The sequence below is a fragment of the Pleuronectes platessa genome, chromosome 2 (genome assembly GCF_947347685.1).
Source record: "Pleuronectes platessa chromosome 2, fPlePla1.1, whole genome shotgun sequence".
NCBI classification, from domain to species: Eukaryota; Metazoa; Chordata; class Actinopteri; order Pleuronectiformes; family Pleuronectidae; genus Pleuronectes; species Pleuronectes platessa.
Window position 1 is genome coordinate 17,274,674 of NC_070627.1, and position 25,223 is coordinate 17,299,896.

Here is a 25,223-nt window from a genome sequence, read left to right on the forward strand (position 1 = left end):
ATGGATATTGAAAAAACAGAGAATGATATTAATGAGTGTTTGAAATTTGGTGCAGTTTGATTTTAAGGGGTGGTATGTGCTCTACAAAGTACCACTATAGTTTTAAAACATTAATATTGACTGGTATAGAAAAAAGTTGTTTAAAATTCACTTTCTGCTTTGTGGGACTGATGGCCTGTATAGCTTTCCTTTCTAACATATACACAAAAAAAAAACAGCCTCTCTACAGGTGCACTTGTGTGCAGTGTCATTTCACATTCAGAAAAAGACGAGATGAGTGAGCAGGTTTGTGCTTTATATGTTTTTTTTAATCCAAAGCTGAAGCAGAAAGTACAGCATGTGGAGCAGAAAAGACTCAACGACGGGGGGGGCAGCGGGTGGGGGGCAGACACATCTGTGATTCCACTACAAAAAATTGTTGATAGGGATAAAACCAAAACATACAAACAGATTTAAAAGAAAAGAAACAATAGGGAACCTTGTCCCAAACATTCAATGAACATTTTTACAGTGAGAGATTTGTAGGTGCGATGCGGCACATAATGTGGATGTGATTCTACAAAGTGAAGTGATAACACTTGATCCCAAGTGAGCTGGGAGGCGTTCCTGCTTAACAGAACACAAAGGAGGAACCAGCCATCACGACCTCTCTGGATGTGATGACAGTTTGCTGGTGGTGCGTCAGACTCTGCTCGGGGAAGAGGAACAGCTCTTAAGTACTTTCTGCTTCTTGTCCATCCTCCAGGAAGTATGGAGGAGAAGTGTTGGAGAACAGCGGCATTGCACCCGATCCGTCCCACTGGGGCCCCTGACAGTTGAGCTGGTGTAACATACAGTTTACTCTGAATGACCAGTCTGAACCATGTACTCCCTAGAGGGCGCTACGGCTTACATAAAAACACACAAACTCTCCCTATTGTTGCTCGACACAACTGCAAACAGAAATCAACACCAACAAAAAAAAGGCCCTGGCAGTACGTCAAGCTAACAAACACATCTGCATAGCGTTAACCTGAAATATAATCTGGCAATGTTATAAATTCTGAAGCGGAACATTTGGTAAAAGCCTGAACCAAATGGTAGGCAGGGGTTAAAAGTGATCTGCTGCTTTAGCAAAACTCAGTAAGGCCTGTGCTAAAAATCCATGAAAAAATACAGTATAATTTGTCTCCTATGAGCTACATGCAGGAGAAAGACGAGTCAGGTTCTGCTCTTTAAACGCGCCCCTCCTTCTCTGCCCTACAACCATGTACCTGAAGAACAAGAGAACATTAAAAGAAGGAGAAAGGGACCACGAGTGAGGTGCTCTGTCTGAATGGCACATGGCCCTCGTGAGTTCATAGGCCTCTGCTCGACATTCACAACGACAAACTGAACCTTACAGACACACCCAGTCCAAATCCCAACAACGAGCAACGATTTCCAGCCAATTCCAACAGTCAGGGACAGAGTCCTTACATTCTACTTGTCAGTTCAAAATACATCTGGTTACTCTGTAAAAGATACCTTCCCTTAATTTTTTGGGGATTTAGCCTTTTGATTTAACATTCACAGGTTTGGGGGGCTAGAGCTAGAACATGACGGGGGGGCGACAGGGGAGCTACTGCTAATGCTAAGGCTTCATGTCCCGTTTCAACCCCATTGAGCACACAACCTGATAACTGGGAAAGGAGAGGAGAGAGCTTTCCCAAGTCTCCCTCTCCTCTCCTTTTCTAAAATTCATAATCTCTTCAGTGGTGCATAAACACAGATCAACACCCTCCTCTGTTGGGACAGAGTGCTGGGTTTATTAAAATGGTAGAGTAATGAAAACAAACACTCCTAAAAATTTGCCATGAAAAATAAAACACTGAGAAAATCCATGCAATGCAGATCACATGGCGACAAATTATTGCTTCCTTTTTACAACCTGTGTTTATATGTGCATGCATGCTTGCATCTTTCAGTGGCCAGCAGAATGTGGGTCCGCCATGGTGTTACAGGCTTTCTTTCTCCGTTTCGATAGCAGTGGATTGGTGGAGTCCTCGATGGTCTTGATCTTGATTTGCTCATAGTCAACCCTCATCGTTGCCAGGGCACTGGTCATTTCCTCCTGAAATATGAAGAGGAGCTCATTAGGCAACTTGCTCAACCAGACCCAGTCTGTTATTTTCATGGTCTTCTTTGGTCTGAATGAGGCAATCAAGCAGCACAGGGTATGACATTTCACTTTAAAAGGAAAAGTTCACCCAAAAATGAAATAAACACTCATTATAAACCCACCACTTTTCCATTGGAGGGGTGGGTTAAGTGTTTGAATCCACAAAACACTTGGAGTTTCAGGGGTAAACAGGAGCAGTATGGGGGTATTTTATGTATTTGTTTATGTCTGAAGTGGTTATAAGCAATTGTATTGGATTTGATTGCAACACCGTTTGAACCTGAAAAGAGTTTGAGTCCCCGAAACACTTCACTCTCATCTCCATCGGCATAGTGGTAAGTAGATAATGAGTGAATTTAAATTTTTGGGTGAACTATCCCTTTAAGCCAGAAAATTGGTCACAAGATTTTCCGTAGTTTGCCCTTCACATATAAAGAATGTAGCAAAGATTGTCAATGTCAGAAACATTCACAACAACAGGAAAATGTCAGGGTACAGAATGCAGGATATGACATAAAATCTGCTGTGGAAATCTAGTCTTTTTCTTAACAGCACATTTTCCGCTCTTATTGCCAATACTTCTTGAATCTCATTGTCTCTTCATCTATGTCCTTTATGTGTATGACAGTCTAATTCATCCAGAGTTATTTACATTTGTTGGGTTTTTTTTCAGTTGTGTGTCAGAAGCGTATTAGAGATGTCATCAATAATAATATTTATAATAATAATAACTTTGAGAGACCCAAGGAGGCTTTACATGTGTCAATAGGGACAGAGAGAATAGTAAAGAAAGTCAACACGGCCACTCGCTCGCTGTGAATGTTCTGGATATTATCCTGCTGTATTCTCACGTAGGCTCAAGGCCGATTTATAGTCGGGTTGTACGCACGCACAAATGCACACAAGACACGCAACACGCCCCTCCCGGCTTGCGTGCGTCCGCCAATTTTTCTAACTATACGACAAAGCGATGCCCGCAAGGCTTGTGATTGGTCTGCTTACTACATCCCGTCCGGAGTCCAGTTTCCGGTTTCATGCCCCACAATACGCGGAAATCACGGAAGATTTAGAAGAACGAATATGGACCAAATAGATGAGCACTTGGCAGAAGAGATCCAAAAGTATGACCACTTGTATAACCCGTCACTGACTGGCCGATTTGTCCGCCAGAAATAGGCTATGACGAGCCGGAGTGGTGATCTAAATAAACAGTCGACAAAGAAGAAGACGTCTCTTCTTTGTGTGTTTTGTCTTCGACAAATAACGTTACTCCGCCTAGTGTTCTGGCGGTGAATTGCGTTGCAACGCGCGCAACACGTTAGAGAAGCATTAACCAAAACGAGTCTGTCGATACAACTGCGTGGCCTTCCACGGGTGCAGTTGCAGGACTATAATTCGGCCTTCACTCAGACATTATACTATGGGGCTGATGTTTGTGTTCAAGCCCCTCTTGAAAATGTCTGGAGCCATGTCCATGAGGAAGCTTTAGTAAGCTAATTGTGCATATCTTTCAAATGTAATTGGCGTGCAATTATACAATTCAAATTACTACTAAATAAATACATCTGACATATAAAGATAAGCGGACACCTCACCTTGACATCCTCCCATGTGTCCTTCTCCTCCTTTAGTACACGGCTGGTGTGAAGAGGGGTCTGGGGAACCTCCATTGATTGCTTCAGGAAGAAACAAATAAAATCAAAATCTTAATTCACCGAGGGGACATCAGCCTGAAAACCTGAGTTGAAATTATGATTGAAAGTGATCTGGAAATATATAAGAGAGCTCATGTTCTTACATTGATCCATGGATGATTCATGAACTCTGTGATGGTCATCCTTTGGGTTGGCTCAGTCTTTAGGAGGGTCCTAATCAGTTGTTTAGCTGCAAGCATAATTATTGTTCACAACATTAAGTAAAAGAAAAGCTTGACTACAGCAACTATTATATAAATTGTAATCATTGAATTGAATCCATGGCTCTGCATGGTGATAAACTGGACTATTATTAACTCTGACAAGGAGGTTATGTTTTCGCAGGTCGACTGTGAATGTCGGGGCTTACAGACACTTGGATGTATCACTGAAGCAGTATGGAGGCATTTTATATAGTTGTTTTTTCACGGTTTGTATTGGATTTGGCTTCAACGCTGTTAACACCTGACACTCCAAAAGTGTTTTGTGGACTCAAACAAGTCACGCACTCCTCCATCCATATAGTAATGAGTAGATGAGTGCATTTTCATTTCTAGGTGAACTATCCCTTTAAGGGCATTGGCCGAGGTCTGCGATGAACTGAGATCTTTTCTACAAAGAAAATGTTTGAATACTTAAGCTAACTAGGGTACAGTGTGTCCCTATACATGAGCCATCAAGGCTCTAAACTGTACTTAAACTATTGTTCAGTCAAAGAAAATCAGATAAGCCATCACTTTCGATTGTAGTGAATTTGACTGACAGCAGCGAATAAGAGTCAGTTTCTATTTCTTGGTAAGAGTCAGTGTTAAGAGCTGCTTGTATGTCACATTTCCATGTGACATTTTATAAAGACTGCTTCTAGAAGGTTGTGAAACGCTTCTATTGTGTTGACGTGTTATTTCTGACGTGAATTAAAGTATCTTAATGTAGGAGTGAGGCCGCCAAAACTGTGTCCTGAATTTTCACATGACTTTATCACTTAAAGTGCAATTTAGCATTTTTTCTATAAACAAAAGACTCAGTTTGAGTTTTAAAGCTTAATAACTCCGGTCTGGGGTTCCTATATACACAAATAGACGATATACACCTGAAGACTTGCACTGCACAGTTCCCGTGTATATCCTTACCTTCTTCTGATACATCACACCATTCAGGGTTGGGAAACTCATACTGGCCCATCCTGATCCTCTTCTTCATCCCAGGAGAGATGGCAAGACCGTGGTTAGAATAAAAAGGAGGGTACCCACACAACCTGGTGAGGGTTAAACACGACAGTATTAGTTACTGCAGTCAGTAAAGAATGTGCTGACGAGATGCGAGATTTACTACTTACAAGATATACATGATAACGCCCAATGACCACATGTCACATGACTTGTCGTATTTCTCTGGGCCAAGAACCTCCGGAGCTGCAAATACAAAGGGAGGGATTATGGGAGAGAGAAGAGAAAGGTATTAAGTCTTCTTTTATTTACTGTGTCTTAAGCCCCTTTTCCACCGGTCAAAAAACAAAAAAACACCAACACTCGGCTCGTGTCCGCAATGGAAAAGAGGCAAACTAATACTGACAATGGGAAACCAGTCAAGCGACTTTTTAGCAAGTTTACCTGTATTAAACTGTTAATTTTGGTGTAAAGTGGTATTAATAAGCAAGGAGCAGTAAGAATATTAGTTTAAATTCAGAAATCAGATCTTACCAACATAGTAGGGTGTGTAGCAAGGAGTCGCTAAAGAGTTGTGTGAGGTGGTTTCCTTGGCAAAGCCGAAGTCTGTGAGTTTGAGCAGGGCACTGGGCCTCTTCGACGAATACAGTAAATTCTCAGGCTGCAGGAAACATTCAGAAAATGAAGAGTAAAACATTAGCTTTAGCAGCTAAGGAAGTCTTCCACAGCTCACTTTATTTTCTCAACAAAAAGCAAGAGAACTTATTATTACAGTGTGATAATGAAAAGTTAGGATACAAACCTTAACGTCTCTGTGTGCAATGTTGATTGCATGGAGAAACTGAATGGCCTCTCCAATACTCTTCATGATATCAGATGCCTCTGAAGTAAAGAGACAAGAAAACTTCTAGGTCAAACAGACCAGCAAATGTGAACCTCACCAGTAAGGTCATGTACATTACAAGCTGATCTTTATATTCAGCTGGTTCAAAAACTGCCAGTTGTGTGTATGCAATCACATGATAAAATATGGCAGTATTGTAAGAAATGCTCACTGACTAAGCCAACGTATCATGTTACCTCTCTCTGTGAAGGCCTGGTCTCCTCGGTCCTGGATACGACTAAAAAGTTCACCACCATCCATGCTGGAAGAGAGAGTCAGGATGTTAGATTTTTCAGGAGATTAACTCTTCATTTATCTTATTTCTCAAGCTCAGGTCTATATAACATTAATACACAGGTCATTTTTTATATGATCTTGAATAATCATTGCACAAGGAAGTTTAACAGGTCTCAATAGGCCAATAACAGATCTTTGAAATGATATGTACTGAATCATATCCGGTCTACAAGGTTGTTTTCAGACATGAACTGTGGAGGATGTCCACAGGATTGGGTTCGGACTCAGGAGAAAGTTTGCAGCCTCTGACTTGGCCTTTTGTGTGCTCACATACAACCCCTCCAGAGAATGTCAGGAGATTATCTGGAGTTCAGTGCATGTCTGAAAGCAGCTCACAAGAGACCATCATTCTTCCATATAGAGAGCTGGTCAGACACTTTGACGGTAGTGTGTTGCACTGACAAGAAACGAAACACAAAGGGGAAATTGACCTGAGCAAAATATTTTTCAGTGAAGAAAAATAATCAAAGAAAGGCTGTGGGTTAAAAAAAAACAAAAACAGAACCACAAAACTATCATATTTTGAGGCAGAATTACTGCATGTAATGATGCATGATCTAGCTCAATTGTTCCTCAGCTGTATGAAACACGACCAAGTTCTTCTGAAGTAAAAAGGATGCAGAGTTTCTTTTCTCTCTTACTGATTTGCTGATGTGGTCTGTGGCTTGACCAGCGATCGTCTGTAAAGATTCTCAGTCACCCAGCTCACGGTTATATAAGAGTTGAATTGTGGCTGTAGTTACCTGAAACGCTTCACTTCTCTTTTCAGAGGTCTCTTCATTTCTGAACTAAGGAATGTGAAACACCTTCAAGTATCTCCAACCACATCCAGTTCTCCTGGAATCAACTCCTCTTTACTGGATGAATGGTTCATATGAAATAGACCAGGACAGCAATCTGCAGGTTATCTAAAACTACACAGTTATCTGACGAGTAATCTCAACATCAACAATCACTGGACAGTATCAATGGCCAGAAGACATCAAGACAAACAAGAAGAATCTCACTTTAATTGTTTAAGACTTGCCCATTCATGTCCCTTTTCCGTTCTATTTTTCAATTCACCAATGTTGTTGATCATACAAAAGAAACCACAACTGTCAAAAGCTCAAACATTTAGGTTTAATGGCCAATTTATACAACATCTATGTCCATTGCACACCTTTATTATATTATATTTAATAAGCCATACTGAGTAACACAGGAGTTCACCATTTCACTGTTTTAGCAATTGTATTTTGATGATGCCAAACAGTGATCAATTGTGACATTGCTTATATAATACTGAGAATATTGCTCAGTATCCCCCTGATCCACAAAAAACATGAATTTACTTAAGTGTAAGTAACAGACACGTCCATGACTAAGAGTTACAGAATAAAGTAAAGTAAGTACAAAACAGTTATAAAGCATGGTCCAATACAAAGATAATGGTTGTGAGCCTGAATTCAATTATATGTATGAGAAAATCTCACTCAGCTTATACTTGATGTTAAGTTTCATTTACGTTTCGCCCTGTATGACTGTGTGAGTTTCAGTTCGAATCACCAATGCTGAATTTGTGTGTCTCTGTGTGAGAGTGTAAAGATGCATGATAAGATTCTTCATGCTCGCATGTGTTAACGGGAGGCAGAGCTCGCAGTCTTGGAGCCGTGAGGCGGCTCTTCTTAACCACAGCACACAATTCTCATAACTAATCATTCACTTTTTGTATACGGAGAAACAGAAAGCAGCTTGATGCATCATATTCTGATATTAAATGTATTTTAACTAACAATGCAACAAGCACAGGAGTTCAGGATTTCACCCATCTTGACTGTCGGAAAAAAGTAAAAAGATATTTACACTTAATTCAATTTCATACTTTCTTGTAACTGTGAGACTGCTGGCAAACTGCCTAGGTCCCCTACCGTGGCTTGATGGTTGTTCTCATGTGGTCAAACGTTAAGATAAGCTTGTGGTTTCTCACCCCACCCATGAAAGGGCCTCCACTTGTCATATGAATCATCAACAGAATAGATACTCAATGATTTGGTGAGAATGGGAGTATTAAGAGCGCATATCTCTCACCATCACAGCAGAAACACTGAAAAACCCTTACACATTTGAAATCTTTCTTTCACAACCTGCTTATAGTGTGGAAACACCTTGGCAGCAGGGATGATAAGACGTACTTATGCAAAATATTGAACAAAGGTTTAAAAAATAAATTAAAAAAATGCATGCTGAATAAAAGAACACATTTGCTGTAATGTTAAAAAGATGCAGTGCTAACTGTCACTTCCAGCACTTTGTATTTGGTAGCTTACTGATTCTGCAGCAGGGCTCCTGAATCGTCTCGTTCACTGGTCAGACTGGTGCCACCAACTTTCCCACACCAAGACATTATTTATTCACACGTTTTTTTTTTTTTTAGTATTAACCATCAATCTTGTATGCTTATGGACGGTTGTCTTATTTTTGCAGTTTTGTATTGATGTTAAAGATTGACTTGCAACTTGATATTTGCTCAATATAAATCTAATCTCTGATGCATTTCGTTGACCCGGTTGCAAGTTTAGAGTTGCCTGCAGTGGACGGGCCACAGTGGTTACTATACAAGCAGTATAGCACTGTTGTGTAGCAAACACAGGTACTGCTTTAGCCAACCTACCTGCCTGCACCTGTACTCTAAATGCAGTCTGCTCTCTTATCATCTGCGCTCAAGTCAGGATCTCTCATTAGCTGTCCCTCTCCTCTACCTGGCTCCTTTTTAAAATAATGGGCTATAGACCGCTCCATCTTTGAAATAAAACTGAAATGCTAAGAGGATCATTTTTTTTATCATTTCATCATCTGCTTGGCATGTTCGAGATCAGCTGATGAATGCGCACAGGGACTCTGTGAGTGGGGAGGGACCGAGAGAGCCAGTGAAGGAAAACAGTTCTACTTCTTACCTCATTGGCTCAAACAGTGCTTATGCTGCAAAGGCACCAAACCGACTGCACATCATACACTACAACAAAGTGACATTTTTACTCGGACACTCACAAAAAACGCAAACTACGGGCATTAGAGTCACAAGTCTTGTTGACTTATGCTTAGCTAATAGTCATGATTTATATTTCGAATGTGTCTCCCTTTACTGAAAAAAAAAGCAAAAATGTTGGTTCATCTCTCAACAGCTTGACTTTCCCAACAAAATGAAATGCCCATGTTTATCAGAACAGCCAATGGTGCAAATGCAGCACATGATCTTAGGAAGTTCAGTTTGTTTTATAGTGGAAAAAATGGTCAGTGGTTCTTAATCCCTTTATTAGTCAGGGTGCGTGTTTTGAGTGTAACTTTTGAGGTGAACTGGTTGAACCTCAGAGATAAGAGTGAGTAAGAGAGTAAGTAAGAGAGAACACTTACTCTGCAGATTGAATGGTTTCACATTCCACACTAGCAGATCATGTGTGAAGATGTGTTGTGCATCTGCTTATGTAGGCGCATTATCAAGATATAGCTAAATTGATAAAGCGCCCTTAATAACAGTCCTATAATGAAGCTCTGGATCCAGATAGAAACTGTTATCAATTTCCGCATCAGTATCAATCACTACTAAGTTCATAGTTGTTGATGCTGTTGATGTGGTTCAGTCCTTCTCCCCCTTTTGTTTAGTGCTGTGTCTTTGTATTATTCACCAAATTTAATTCCACTGTAAGTGAATGACTGCAGTGAAAATCTAAGCCATATTCCCAAATGGTTCAGTAACCTAAACATTCTGGCAATTTTCAGAGTTGGCATAAAACAGAGCTTTAGCCAAAAGTCCACTTTCAATGAAAGACCATTCAGGACTTTGCTAGCTCCAAGGAACCATTAGCGTTTACTACAGCGATCAAGGGAAATTAAGCAGCTATATACCTGGGAACAGATAAATCTACACTGGTCTCAAATATGGTGTTACACTTTGCAGCTGTGAGAAGTTTTGTATGCTAGTGAGACTCTCCGAATCCCTCACCAATTACATCACCTGATAATTAAATCATGAAGAAAAAACAAGCCAACATGTCATAAATCCTCAAGGAAATGAGGCACCATAATCTGTTTAGTAATTCTGACTGGTAGGTACCAGCCGTGTGATTAGCACCGGACTACAGTAACCAAAATAGCAATTGTACTTGTTCGTATCTGAGCAGACAACCACGGCTGCTCAGATTGTTACAAGTACAATTGCTTTTTTAAAGACATTGACGCACGGCACCGCAGTTTCTACGGACTTTATCAGACTGACCTATTAGTATAAGGTCCGTAGAAGTCCATATGTTAACACAGCGGGGAATCCTCCACTAGACTCACCATGAGCGAGTGGGGAAGAAAAGAAAAAAAAAAGACAACGCTGTGTCATACACGTAAAAGACACCTACAAAGATGTCAGGAGAGCTTGTGGTGATAAGAGTTGAAGACGGGGTCGGGTGCTGTGAACAAAATCATTTGATATACAGTACGCAGCAGCAGATACTTCCTGCCTCTGTCTGCTCAACCTCTCGCTTAAATACTGCGAAGGATTTCTTGCTGTTGTGAGGGCGTCTGTGCAGAGAACCTCCCGCTGTTTTGTGCACGTGTGTAAGGCAGACTCTGCGTAAACCCCATAGACAATTCCCTGGACTTTACCCAGAGGTGATGTCTGAAAAAAGCTTTAGTGGCCTCTTACACAACATGGGTTAAATCCTAAACAGCCTCATCAGACCGACCCAATTTCTGTAGTCGAAGGGTTGACCTAGTGTGACATTCTTGGAAACCTTTTAGTTTCGTCAGAAGAGCTACTATTCATTTTAGGCAAATCTTGCTGAGTTCATGTTCTCAAGGAAATGAGTCACCAGTGGCAGTAGTTTTGCGATGCGAGTGTATTGGACCACTACCTCTGCTTTTCAATGCTAACCACAAACCTAATGAAGGCACGTGTGACAAGATGTGGGTTTGGTGCTTTGAAGTGTTGCGAAGTGGAAATACAAAAGACATGGGAACTATATTAGGCTCATTTAAAAGAAATGGTTCATTTTCTATTCAGGTCATACAAAACAGATTTACAATAATTAACCTGGCTAAGAACAAAGCTTGGCATAACCAGTATCTCACCAGCGCTTAAAGACTGACTTGAGCTTCATCATTCATCAGCATCCCCATTTGTAACCAACCAAACTACAAACATGTCTGATTTCACTGTGACAACCAACAACTTGGGAACTATAGTTTTTGTCAGGAGTATATAGTTAGATGAAGTCATGATTGTTAATTTTAGTCTCAAACTCGCAATGACGAACATTTTTGTGTTTGTGTGTCACCAAGATTATGCACTCACCACTCCATCACAATAAGCAGACACTTCCTGCTCTGATAGAGGTTTTCGAAGACGTCAATGATGCGCACGATGTTGGAACAAGGCGACGCCCTCCAGTGGAGTTCCACTTCCCTACGGGCCTTGGCACAATCCTGTAGCATCTGGACAGAAGAACAGAAGCATGGAGGGTGAGGCTAATTAATATCAAAGACAAACATATGTGTGCAATATTAAAGTTTACTACAAATTAGCATTACTCTGTAACTATTCATTTCCTTCCCACAATAAACATCTTAGACTAGGGAACCGAAAACCTGGTTGTGATGCCACTAGTACAGGGGTCTTCAACGTTTTTCAGGTCAAGGACCCCCAAACCGGTGGAGAGATGGAGCAGGGACCCCCTATTATATATATTTTATACACTTGTGTTTTATATTAAACTAGGCCTAGTGCCATATATAAGCATAGCTACCCTGTTATTGTGCATTCAATACTAAGCTATTCAAATATTACACAGGTTCATATATTCATGTTTTTAATTTAAGCATGTGCATGGTACAGGATGGCCATGCCACTGCCATTTAGAAACATAAATCTTGAATACAAGACTAAGCTATTAAAGTAATTCACATTTTCATGTTTTAATTTTAAACATACATGTAGAAGAGACAGTGAATCCTCAAGCCATCTGTGGATGCCACACATACTCCCACATTAGTGAGATGTCGGACCCTGATGGGTAGCACACAACTTATCTAACCTTGGATGGATGGAGGTTGTCAGGCAGAGGGTCATATCAGCCTCACAATATGTCCAGTGAATGTTAATGTGTATTTAAACACATTTAAATTTGTGGGGGGAAAATTGGTTAGAAAATAAATTTAAAAAATTTAAAAAATATAAAAAATTCAACCAAACATTTCGCGACCCCCCCTGCAGTACCTCTGCGGACCCCCTAGGGGTCGCGGACCCCCTGTTGAAGACCTCTGCACTAGTACTTTACACCACAAGTCAACATCAAGTCAGAAGTGCAGTGCTGCCATCAGCTGGCGGAACAGTGAAAATATTTTTTTATTTTTGTCTCTCAACTGGTGTGTGAACGTAGCACCCTCTGTGTGGGGCACTACATCAATGCACCAAGCACCAGTTTGTCATCATATATTCTTTGACGCCTCATTTTTATTCTTCTCCGACATTGATTCAACATTCAAGTATGTTATGAAGTTGTGATAATTTAATGTTAATTTCTGTAAGCACCTCTGGTTGTTTATAGATATTTAATTATACTTTATAGAATACAGTCCCACATGTAAATCTAAAAATATCCTTGTCAGTCAGTGGAAGGAATTTGGCCTTGTAGCTTTGACAATGAGCTGTCGTCTGTCCGTCTCATCGTGTATTACATTCCAACCCTACCCACGGTCACAAAATAACAGTGCGCAACAAGAGCTGGGAGATTCACAGCACTCACTCTGCTGTGGCCTGGCACGATTTACACATTTACATACACAGACAAAGCTTGGAAACTTGAGCCGTGATAAACTGTTAAACCACAGGTCAGTATTTAGACTCCTACCCTACCCACTTTATTTTGGTGGCATTACTTACTTCATAATCATAAGTGCATTAGTGATAAAAGTAACTTTGTTTATGAGGGGTTGGATCGCAGAGGGGGAATGGCAGTGAGGACAGGGAAAGCTGTGTCTGAACATTACAAAAAGCTAAATGTTCCCATGACCACACATCTCCACCAAATGGGAGATGAAAATCTACTGAAACCAGGATTCCCACACAATGTTGTTGAAGAAATCAGAGGACTGAAACCTGGATGTGTGTGTAAATACAAACAGACCCAACTCAATCCATTGTATGATGAAGTTTTCTTTTAACTCAGTAAAAAGGACTCCACCCAGTTCAACCAGGACACACTTCTACTGGAAAAATGCCTTAACCCATCTTAGCTGAAACAAGAAGAGGTTTTCCAGTTTTTTTGTGTATAGTAATAATGACAAATGGACATTTATTATTGGAATTTCATCAAAATGAAATGACCAACAGACCTTTTAAGCGAAAAGGTAAAAGTACTGATGAATCACTGCTTAGTTCAAAATGTACAGGTGACATAAGGATATAGTTCTGTGCCATGATTGCTTATTAAGTCAACTTGTTGTATACGAAGATAGTAGTAGAATCTGCTGCATGTGCTCCGTTTAATCAGTCTAGCTGTTTCCTTCATCCCATCCTGGTTAATATCCCACAACACCAGCCAAAAGCCGCAAACTCCTGAGCTATGAGGCGAGCAATCCCGCTACAGTCCCCCTAGCCAGCTAAGCTCTCCTTCTTATTGTTTATTTATAGACCAGTATATTTTAAATCTTCAGACGAAATGTGAAGCGATGCACATGCTTCATTGTCATCAAGGTTTCTTATAGCCTCGGACACCTTGGCAGACCTTCTTTACACCGTCTGTGATGCCAGCATGAGCAACATAAAAAGGTAACTTTCAGGTACATGTTAATTACAGCCAGATATATGATTACAACATTTTAAGACTCTCTCTGCATCGGTTTTGCATTCAAGGCTTCTGAATGCTTTATGGATATGATTATATTTGGTCTGCAGAGTTCACTGCAGACAGCTCTGTGATTGTGCAGCTGGATTTCTTGTTGTGGTGCTGTGTGTTCAGTCTTTTTACTAGAATGAGCCACCAAAGTATACATACATACTGCTTTACTGGGATATATTTAATGAGGTAACTAATATTGACGATTGAATTTATGTGCTGGCATGTTAAAAAATGTATAAATAATTATTCTGAGAAAGATCAGTCTCAGGAGTGAGTGACTGACCAATAAAAAAGTGACCATCTTTGTTACCACGAAGAGCTTGAATGGCCTAGTGTTGTATTACTCTGCTTTATCTCATCACTGATCGCAGAGCACAGTTCAACCACCCTTAAGGACAGAGCAAACAAGGGTGGGTCCTCCTGCGTCACAGCAGAGTGAAAAAGATCCAAAACAGACACATGAACTTGTGGTCACTCGAGGCATGGGACAGAACTGATGTAGTGTCATCATGGAATCCTGGGACACTTTCACCCACTAATGCTGAGAGCCAAACTTCTGTGGCCATTAAAAAAAATAGCATGACATTTGTCATTTTAAATAAATAAGATGAAACTAAGGCAGAAAACTCATTATTGTTAAAGTGATTACTTATAGATGGTAAAATAATACTAATGCAAACATTAATACAGAGATAACTGAAATTATTAAAGTTAAAACACTAAAAAACATCAGTGTTTTCTGCATAATCTAAAAAATATAGGCTGAAAGGTGCTATGCCTACATAAACTATTGACACACAGTAAATGTGTGACTGATTTTGATTAGATCTTCTAACCCAGCATGTCCCTCTGAAGAGTCATAGATGGACCAAATTGTATTTTAGACATATTAACATTTCTTTCTGAAGTACACAAGTATCATGCAAATGCTCCCAAAAAAAAAAAGAACCAGTTCTACCATTCTGGATACACAAGAGTCTTTGCATCGAAAATAAAATGCTGCTATGGTCCCTGAATTAATTAAAAAAATAATTGACCTGTTCAAAGTTCTGTTTTCTTCACAACCACTTAGCTTACACAGACCAAACATGTTATGTATTGTTGCACATGTAAGGCCACAAAACAACACACTTGAAATAAGCTGCAACACTTACATTAATTATTGTACTCTAAATCGTTGCTACCTGAATGCCTGGTTGTCTTCATACCAACTGCTACGTCTAAATTGACATGACTACATAATAAGTAACAGCATGAGAGGTTTTAGATTTACTATGTTATGCACAGGGCAGCACATGTAATGATATTACTTGTAAAACTGATGTCTGTGACTGCTCTGATATCCGAGTGTTAAGAGGAACTAACAGGCTGACATACGTGCACGCATGTGCTGGAAACAAGAATCATGCCTTCAAACTAATATTAGCGCACCTAAATATAGTAGCCTGCCCTCCAGAAAAAAAAGACTTCACACCATCTTTTTTACTCAATTGTAAACACACATGAGATCACACCCCCATCACCCTCTGCTGGTGCTTGTGTGACTGCATAGCCCCAAACTGCTGTTGGCCCTTTGATGCTAAACAGTGAAGCTTATGGAGAATGAGGGAGACGAGGGGGGCAGATGTGCACACAATACACTTCCTCTAGCAAACACAAAGGCTCCCAAACCCAGGTCAGGACAGTGGGAGGTGGGATGGGAGTAAGATGACAATCACAATGAAGATGATAAAGCACTGCAACTCTGTGCCGCAGAGAGATAAGTTATGATCAGCTTAGTCCGAAATCAGAAGAGCCATTCAAGCTGATAAGAAGGGTTAAACAACAATGTACCTAAAGACATGTTTCTGTGCGTGTGTGTTAGTGTGCCAGTGTGTGCTTGACACTCAGTGAAGCAGCAAACATGTTTGTGTCAATAGGACATGATCTGATTAAAGACATCTGCTAGGCCTCACAGGACCAACACATATCTCTCTGTGTGTGTGTGTGTGTGTGTGTGTGTGTGTGTGTGTGTGTGTGTGTGTGTGTGTGTGTGTGTGTGTGTGTGTGTGTGTGTGTGTGTGTTCTCAGGAAAGGCAACTTTTAATTAAGTTCCATGAAATATTCCCTTGGAAATGAAAAGGTCAAGAAAAAAACAGTGTATCCCCGCAAAGTTATAGAAAGTGAATGAAAACTCATGGATGCAGATCCTCTGATCCAGAATGGATTAAATTAAGCTCTTCCCTGACACACACTACGTCATTACAACAAGCTCTGGGCTAATGTGTCCAGTAGTTTTTGCGCAATCCTGGTAACTTTGAAACAAACAAAACTATAACCTCCTTGGCGGAGGAAACTTGAAAAGCCTGTAACAGAAAAGTTGGCAGACAACCAGTTAACACTTCAGGAAGTTCCTCACTAAGACACAGGTTGGCACATTGAGCTGGGAAGTTGTTGATAGATGACAATGTGGTAAATAATGCAGAAACGCGAAAAAACAAAGCAAGCATCAAACAGTCAAATAGTTGTAAGGAGTCAACTCTTCCTTTAATGTTGTCATATCTTTTCCATCATGTTTGAAGCTTTAGACACCACAGTCACAAAAAACTGCAAATTTAACCAATGTGAAATAGATCAATGAGAACTTTAATAATCAATTTGGGCATTACAATTTTGGAAAACATTGTTAGAAAATGTATCACCTTTCCTTTTTTCATGCTGACAGTTGGCTAATATTCATATTAGGGGAACAGAGGATGTAGTGCAGTGAATGAACTTACTATGGATAACAGAAAAAAAAGAACTTCCTTTACGGTAAAAAACAGCTTCCTTATTAGGAAACTGGTCATGAGACCCATAGAGAAAACACACACACACACACACACACACACACACACACACACACACACACACACACACACACACACACACACACACACACACACACACACACACACACACACACACACACACACACACACACACACACACACACACACACACACACACACACACACACTTAAAGTTTTTTAAAAGCAGTGTTTACGGTCATTCATAAACATGAGTTTCAGCATGACTGGGTGCTGCATCAGCTTGGAAACTACTCTCTACACATATACACTGGGCGAGCTAGTTCTGGGTCTTTCTATAAACAACCGCAACACCACATCCTTCCAAAGACACTTCCCTCAACAGAAAGGGAGGCAACAGACAAAGACACGGTCAGTGTGGGGGTCCAAGTAAATCACATTATGTCAAAAGGAGCTTAAATCACTAATATACATGTTTACCAAAGAGCTTTTACTTCACATAATCTGGTTGTTTATGACAAATGTAAAACAAACATTATCTTAAAAAGGGACAAATAGGCTCTTATTACATTGAGTGGCCTGTAACAGTTCTGCCTGAATGTTGACAAACAATACAGTTTTAAGTACCATAAACTGTAATACAGATCCCTTCACTGCCCACTGAGTTATTGACAGTCCAGCATGTACCATCCCTAACCTCTGCAACCAAAGGACAAAGGAGATTTAACACAGAAATAGACAACAGACTTTGCTGTCTTAGGCCCACATGTATACTGCAATATGTGAGGCTGTAACTACAGACCGTGTGACAGATGAAGAGTCAGATGGCAATCAGAGTCTGTGAGCCCTGTGACTATTGTCTGTCGACGGATTGGGCAACAGCTAATATCTTCACTGTCGGTGTAGACAGCGGATACCCACACCAAAACTGACTTCTATTTGCCGTAAACGGTTTCCAGTCCGACTACTTTCTATTAAACCTTGAGTACTTATTTTAGGTATCACTACTAACAGCTATCTGAATCTGAATACAGATAAAATAGAAAGTCTATAGCCGATGCATTTCGGTCTATGATGTGTTATACCTCTTTTAATCTCGTCACCGTCTCTATACCTGCGGGCAGCCAAAGGCTGGTCAAATGTGATTAGGCAAACTGGAAACACAAACTAAAAGGCTTCCAGACCTAAAATCTTGTCCCTCGCTTAAAAGACTCTGCCTATTCACAAGCAGAATTGATTACAGTGATTATAACCACACTCAGTTTAAATGGCATCACTTGTTCCACAGTGTTGCTGTTTCAAAAGGAAATCATACATGAAGGACTCACTCACGACTTTCTTACACCTTCACCCTACGTCCAGAGCCGTTTCAATTTGTAAAGCTAAATCTAGTTTTTGATTCAAATCAAAAAGTTTTAAAATGTGTGACTTTGAAGAAACTTGCCCAGTACAGAATATGATATCTGTAGCGAGGAACATGGTTATTCATACAGAGAATCCAAATGTCCAACAAAAATGTTAAATATTATAGGGCTGCAACTGATTATTTTGCCTACAAAACTCAATATGGCTGCTTTAATTTTAAACAGAAGTTTAAAAAATATTCAGTTTAATGTTATACATGACAAAGAATACTTCTTACAGATGCTACTCCATAGAGAAGCTACTCCATACCCAATTCAGAGTGCCAACACAGAACCTCTTCCTTCCTCTCTCCCTCCCTCCTTTTCCTTCCTTTCTCTCATCATCTCATGATTGAAGAATGGGCCGAGCTCTTCCTCTGTATCTCTGTGTTAACCTTTGATCACACAAACAGCCTGAATGCAATATCAATGTATATTGTTTTAGGTGTCAGTGGTAAGACACACAACTTGAATATGTAATTCAAGCAGAGTCTAGATTCTTCTGCTCTTCAATGGCCCATGGAAAAAAATAACTGTCAAAAAAAAGAAACATTTCCATTTGAACTGTTCAATGGTCCCAGTTCCTCTTTTCTCAGCCTTTGTGTGTATGTGTGTGCGTCGCTCACAAAAACAAACATGGAGCACATGAACACTGTTCAAAAAAAATGAAGGGAACACTTTAACATGTCACAGTATAACACTAAGTCGGTTAAACTTCAGGATCCATTTAGGAAGAACATGTGATTGTGAATCATTTTCACCTGCAACAGGCTTTGGAGGCCAGAGCAAGACAAAAAGGGAATAGAGTTGTGTTCTGCTAGTGTCCTTGTCCCTACTGGTAGCATGAGGCTGTACCTGCAGCCCATTCAGGTTGCACTGGTAGTCCAGCTCCTACAGGATGGCACATCCCTACGTGCAGTCACAAGAAGGTTTGCTGTGTCTCCGGCACAGCGTCAAGAGCATGGAGAAGATACTAGGAGACTGGCCATTACACAAGGAGAGCTGGACCGGGTAGTAGAAGTTAAAGCTGCAGCAGGACCAGTGTCTGCTCCTTTGTGCGAGGAGGAACAGGAGGTGCACTGCCAGAGCCCTACAAATGACCTTCAGCAGGCTACACGTGTGCATGTTTCTGACCAAACTGAGGGTGGCATGAGGGCCCGATATCTTCGACATGTGCTCACAGCCCATCACCGTGCAGCACGATTGGCATGCACAAGAGAACACCAGAATTGGCAGGTTTGCCACTGGCGCCCTGTTCTCTACGCAGATGAGAGCAAGTTGACACTAAGAACATGTGATGGGTATAAAAGAGTCTGGAGATGCCTTGGTGAGCGTTATGCTGGCTGTACCATCACACAGCACTGTTGGCAGTGAATCAGTGATGGTCTGGGGAGGGAGATCCTTGGAGGGTCGAACACACCCTTCATGTCATAGCCAACAGTACCTTGACTACTGTTAGGTGTAGGGATGCAATTGCAGCGCCTGCAATTTTAGCAGTATATATATATATATATATATATATATATATATATATATATATATATATATATATATATATACTTATATATATATATATATATATATATATATATATATATATATATATATATATATATATATATATATATATATATATATATACACACAAACACGTTGTACAGTCACAGTGAGGTGGTCTAACACATATTTAGATTGAAAAATGTTTTGTTCATATTGAAAAAAGCTTAGCTGTTTATCACGTGTTTGTCATTCTCCACAACCTTCACCTACGAGCAAAAATCTGTTTTTAAACTTAAAAGAAATAACATTTATTATGATAAATATCAACATCAACTTATGTAAAAGAAAGGCATCTCTACATAGTTTTTGACCAGCACTATCCAAAGTTTTAAAATGCTCCAGTATTTTAAAGTATACCTTCAAATAAATGGATATATTTTAGAACTGAACTTAATAAAATAAGTTTTCTTCTTATAAAGTTACTGTCCACACAAACTGTTGGTAACAGTGCTATTTTCAGTCAGCTTGTGGCCATAACATTTTTGCTCCTGATAACCTGGTTTCTTTTGTGCATATAAATTTAGTAACCGTAAGACGATACCCATAGATACCTCACACCCTTCAAAAGCGTCTGAGCAACAGGACACTTGAAGGCAAACCTATCAACGCAGAAATGTACCACACAGAAATGTGGGGTTTTGTCTAAGGCAAAAACCACACAGCCTGTTGCAAGGTAGTAAAATATGAATTTGTAGAACTTTCCTTCTCTAGACTTGTACTAGTCTCTCTCCCACAGACACTAACTTCTCCGGCATTGTTAGCTTAAACGTTTATTCAAGAGACAAGTAAAAGTTTCACAAGGTGAAGTCACCTTGGGGCAAGCTGGCCGATTTTTAATCCTGCTATCTAATGCAACTCTATTAAAACAGAGACGATGACATAGAGCTGACGTCAGCGTCTGGAACAAAAAGTGCAACAGTTCAATAGTTCATTCAGTAAAGGTCTCCGTCTGTTCGCTTACAGTCTTTTACAAGAGCATGAGAAGATAACAGTGAACTTACAGCTTAGACTTTTTCCAGACCCGTACAAATGCAATTTAGGACCTGTTACATGTTTAAACTGACAAAGTGTATAAAAAACAGAGGAGTTGAGGGAAAACTTGAGTCCGAACTTTTTGTAAAATAAATAAATTCTTTAAAATTTGACATGGAATTTCATCTGAACATGACTACAAATAATGAAGTAGCCATTAGACCTTATAAAATGAGGACATTTGGATGCGCGTCCTCACAACTTCAAAGGGCTGTCAGAGGATTAAGATATGTTTTTAGTTCAGCGTAGATTTAGGTTTAGGTTGGATTATGACATTTAGTATTATCTGTTATGGTGAAGATTGTCTGCAGTACCCCTGTGACCCTTACAGTACCTGTCGATCCATGCATTGTCCGGAGGTCATTTACCAGAGTTGCAGGAGTTATTAAAATGAACATTATTAGTGCAGAGCGAATGCTGAAACACATTTGCTTACAGGCATTTGCTGACAGGCATTTGCTAGTGGTATGTAATGGCAGCTTCTTGTTTTTGTGACTCATACCTTTCTATGCTTAGTCCCTGATTAGTTCCCTAATTTCCTTACTTGCATGAGGAACAGTGAGCATTAAGTTTGTTATTTGTCCACAGATTTTAACAAAGCACTTAATCTGGTGTTCTCCATCCGGATCTCATTCAACTTCAAGTTATCCATGTTAGATGAAAGTAGCACTAATAGAAACAACGTGATCTTGTTAGATCTAGATGTAGCTATTTTTGGGGATAAAGCACCTTGTTAGACTACACACTAGCTGAGTGGGCCCAGATAAAATTCTGACCATACGGTTTATAAAAGTGATTTGTTTTTGTAGTTTAGCAACGGCGTTATCTGTATTTATATAAATAGATATATATAAAAGTTGTATTTAAGAAATATTACATTTACATTTGCATTCAATCATATGCTTTTAGACTTAACAAAGGACTTGCAGAAACCCTGAGTGTACAGGGAGCAATCAAAATGAAAATCACAGAGGCCTTTAAATCAAAGAGTATATACGCATGCATATAAAAAAGCCCTGACATCATGAATTGGCCCGGTTCACCATGCGTGTGTGACTGTGTGTGCACCAATGTTCATCTGAATAAGGTGACTAAAAAAAAAAAACTTAGTGCTGTGCTTGTGTTAAAGCAGTAAGCGAGAGAGGTTCTTCCCGCAGGTTGTGACGCAACGTGGTGTATTAACTTGGTGGTTGCAATAGTCACTTTATAACGAGCCCGGATTTTTTAAATAATTTTTCCAGTATGTTGTCTGCGTCGCACTAATATGGAAAACTGTTTTACAGAATATAACTCTGGAAAAGGTGCTTGAAGTCATTTAGAAATGGTATCTCCACGGTATATCTTGAAAGGAGCATGAACTATGTTTGGTAAATAACATTTGTAGTCTCTAGGCTGCGGTTAGAGAAAAAAAAAATACACCGCTATTACCTCCACTAATAATTTAAAATCATCCTAATTAGATTATTTCACGCCAATAAAAGTGGAACCAGCCTCAAATATCCAGTATCAGTCGTACTTAATTATTTTTGTCTCAATTTGGATTAGGAGAAACCACTTTATTCTATATGAGGAAATACTAACAGAACTCTTGCTTATATCGAATCAATAAAGTTGTGGCTGGTGTTATTTATAAAATAAAGTTAATCATGATTAACACTAAAGGTGGACAGTCCAACACCAGCATGACACACAAAAAGCAACTAATCATAACAAAGAAACTTTATCTGTTGATAACCTCCTTTCATCAATCAGTCAGTCAACAAATGTAAGAAAATAGTGAAGAATGTCAAGCAGACTCAGACCTCAAGGTTTCTGTTCAGACTCGGTGATCAGACCAACTTTGTGTGTTAGAACAAAATGTAACAGGTATTAATTTTAGGTCGAGCCTACTGCCTCTTTTGACCTATTCTATATATGCGTGGTCCATTGATTATCAGCCCGGCCGACTATTGATTCCAATGCAATATTTTACGATTCATACAATTTTTTGCCCTGATTGCTAATAAATTATAATAGTTCAAAAATGCTGCTTTGGCTGTGAAGCTGCTGCCTTTCCCTGGCTGAGGACACCACTCCGTAGATTGATTGGTTGCACATCATGAGTAATAGCCGATCAACACTGAAGACTAATGTGTAAACAGATGAGCCAGAGGAACACATTTGCACAATAGAGCAGCTACAGTCATCTAGTGAAACTGTGTATTGAAGGTAAGGCAACAGAAATGGCAGAAGATGGGAAAAATAACACAATCTTCTATGTTTCAAAAAACAACAATGTTCTATGGTGATGTTAATACACGTTATAACAATTATTGTAAATAAAAGGACATTATTTGACGTACTTAGGTTGGTGATGAATCAACTGGAGGATATGTTCTGTGTTGTTATTGAAGTGTATTACATTATACACAGATGTTTGTTATTTGTTGACATTAATGGGTTCAACAAGATAATGGAAACATCTGGACAACATGGCGGGTGTGTCTATAGACTTTGTGTGATGTTGTGGGTACTTTCATTTTTACTGCAATTGTAAATATACGTCTTCCAAATATCAATTATTGGTCTTTTTGACAAGTAATAATCTATGTCAGCATCTCCCCTATAAAAACGGTATTGGTTGACACTTTCTCTATCTATTTTATTATCTTATCTCCTGGAAAAAACGACATCATTATTAAAATTTAGAAAGGAAGTAACAATTGCTGAACAAATGACTGAAGTAAACGTGAGGCAATTGATTAGGTAAAATAATGCAGGTACATTGTTATTGCACTGACTTGTGTGTTTACACCTCAGTAAAGGTACAAGCTGACTTGAGAAAGTCTGGAAAGGCCCACTGACATCACATGTGGTGACGTCGGCTGAGCCCCACACCTCAGGGGTGCTCTTTTCTTCCGGGACGCTCAGATTTACTAGTTAAGCCTCACTTGTGTGCTGGTTTAACATCCTTGACCCGGTTTATATATCGAAAACAAACCTACCTTCAGCGCATATTTGTCTCCCGTCTTCTTCTGGAAGATTTCAAGCACCTTTCCATTGATGCCCAGCCCCAGCACCTGGCTGGTCACCTTGTATTCGTCTGTGATGGCGTTCTTCTTGATCTGTAAGTTGGGTCTGGCGTTGTAGGGCAGAAACTGGCCGGTGGGGTTCTGCTGCCCGGCCGGGTTCTGCTGCCCCGGGTTGGGGAACAGCGGCTGGTTCTGTGCGTTGGACAGCATGCTCCTGGTCCGGGCTGAGAGATGAACAACAGCCGCCTCTCGATAACACTCCTCAGCCCCTTTCCTCTCCTCTAAGTAACACCGGGTCCTTTGGTTGGGTCTGGCCGGTCTCCGGCGAACTATTCACTGTGAAGCTGCCAGGCCCGAGGGGTCACCGATACTAGTTTGGACGTTACAGGTTAACAAAGTCACTTAGCCGCTAAAATGCTATGCTAGCTAGCTGCTAGCATGCTAGCTCGATCCTATTCTTGACCTATGATTCTCGGCTAACAACTCGGCTATCGGTTAGCTTATCCATCTCCGGTGGTGTCCGCCGTCCACCGGTTCCTCAAACAGCACTTCGGGAACTTTTACTGACACGGCCCATACATCGGCTACGGGACGGACTCGCTAACTTTACCACACACGAGCCGAACAGCGACGCTACGAAACGAGAGGAAACATTCAACAGACGACAGACGAGACGAGAGGAGGGAAAAAGTCCCGATTAGCAGCCTCACAAACTCACTTCAGTCCCCGAGCGAGCGACAGACACCCAGCCGGAGCAGGTTTTACTGCTGACGTCATGGACGGGGCTTTTTCTGCGCTTAAAGGAGAAGTGCGAGGTGAGAGAGGACCGGAAGCACAACATGACAGAGATCCGACTTGATCTGCAGCCACACGTTTATACACCTGCTATGAAGTGTGCACGAGCAGGGCTGGAGCTGCTGGGGATCAGTCCATGACTCAGTGGACAGGAGCACATTGTTCAATATTCTTATTGTTATTATTAATAATTATTTTTACAATCAGCAAGAGAATTGGTAGAAAAGTATTCTAAAGTTTCTCAAGGGGCAATAGGCAACTGTGATGGGGATCTGTCGTTATTTTAAACAGAAATCATATGTTATATCCAGCAGATTAATTCATATCTTTAAATATGAGTTATTATTTGTTAAAGTACTTAAAAAGCTTAATCTCAAGCAGCTGCAAGAGAATATATGTTACGTTAACACCTAAATGTAGCAAAAATAAGTTATAATCCAATATTATATTAAATAGTATAACACTCATATAATTTTGCTGTACATTAATAACAGTATGATAATAATAAAACTTTATTTGTACAGCACATTTGAATAAAAGTACAGTTAAAACCGCTTGATATGGTTGAAACAGGTTAAAACATGA

The 25,223-nt window shown here is 40.0% G+C and overlaps 1 protein-coding gene across 1 annotated transcript; it reads right to left on the reverse strand.

Annotated features, from left to right (window-relative positions):
• Nucleotides 1-286: 286 nt before the first annotated feature.
• On the reverse strand, nt 287-24,643 carry mapkapk2a (MAPK activated protein kinase 2a). The gene is made up of 10 exons (XM_053435562.1): nt 23,817-24,643; nt 11,504-11,643; nt 6,081-6,145; nt 5,803-5,882; nt 5,535-5,661; nt 5,171-5,246; nt 4,965-5,089; nt 3,939-4,024; nt 3,736-3,816; nt 287-2,092 (listed from the first exon to the last, which is right to left on the reverse strand). The coding sequence occupies exons 1-10, from the start codon at nt 24,051-24,053 to the stop codon at nt 1,943-1,945; spliced, it is 1,167 nt and encodes a 388-aa protein (XP_053291537.1). The 5' UTR covers nt 24,054-24,643; the 3' UTR covers nt 287-1,942.
• Nucleotides 24,644-25,223: the final 580 nt, after the last annotated feature.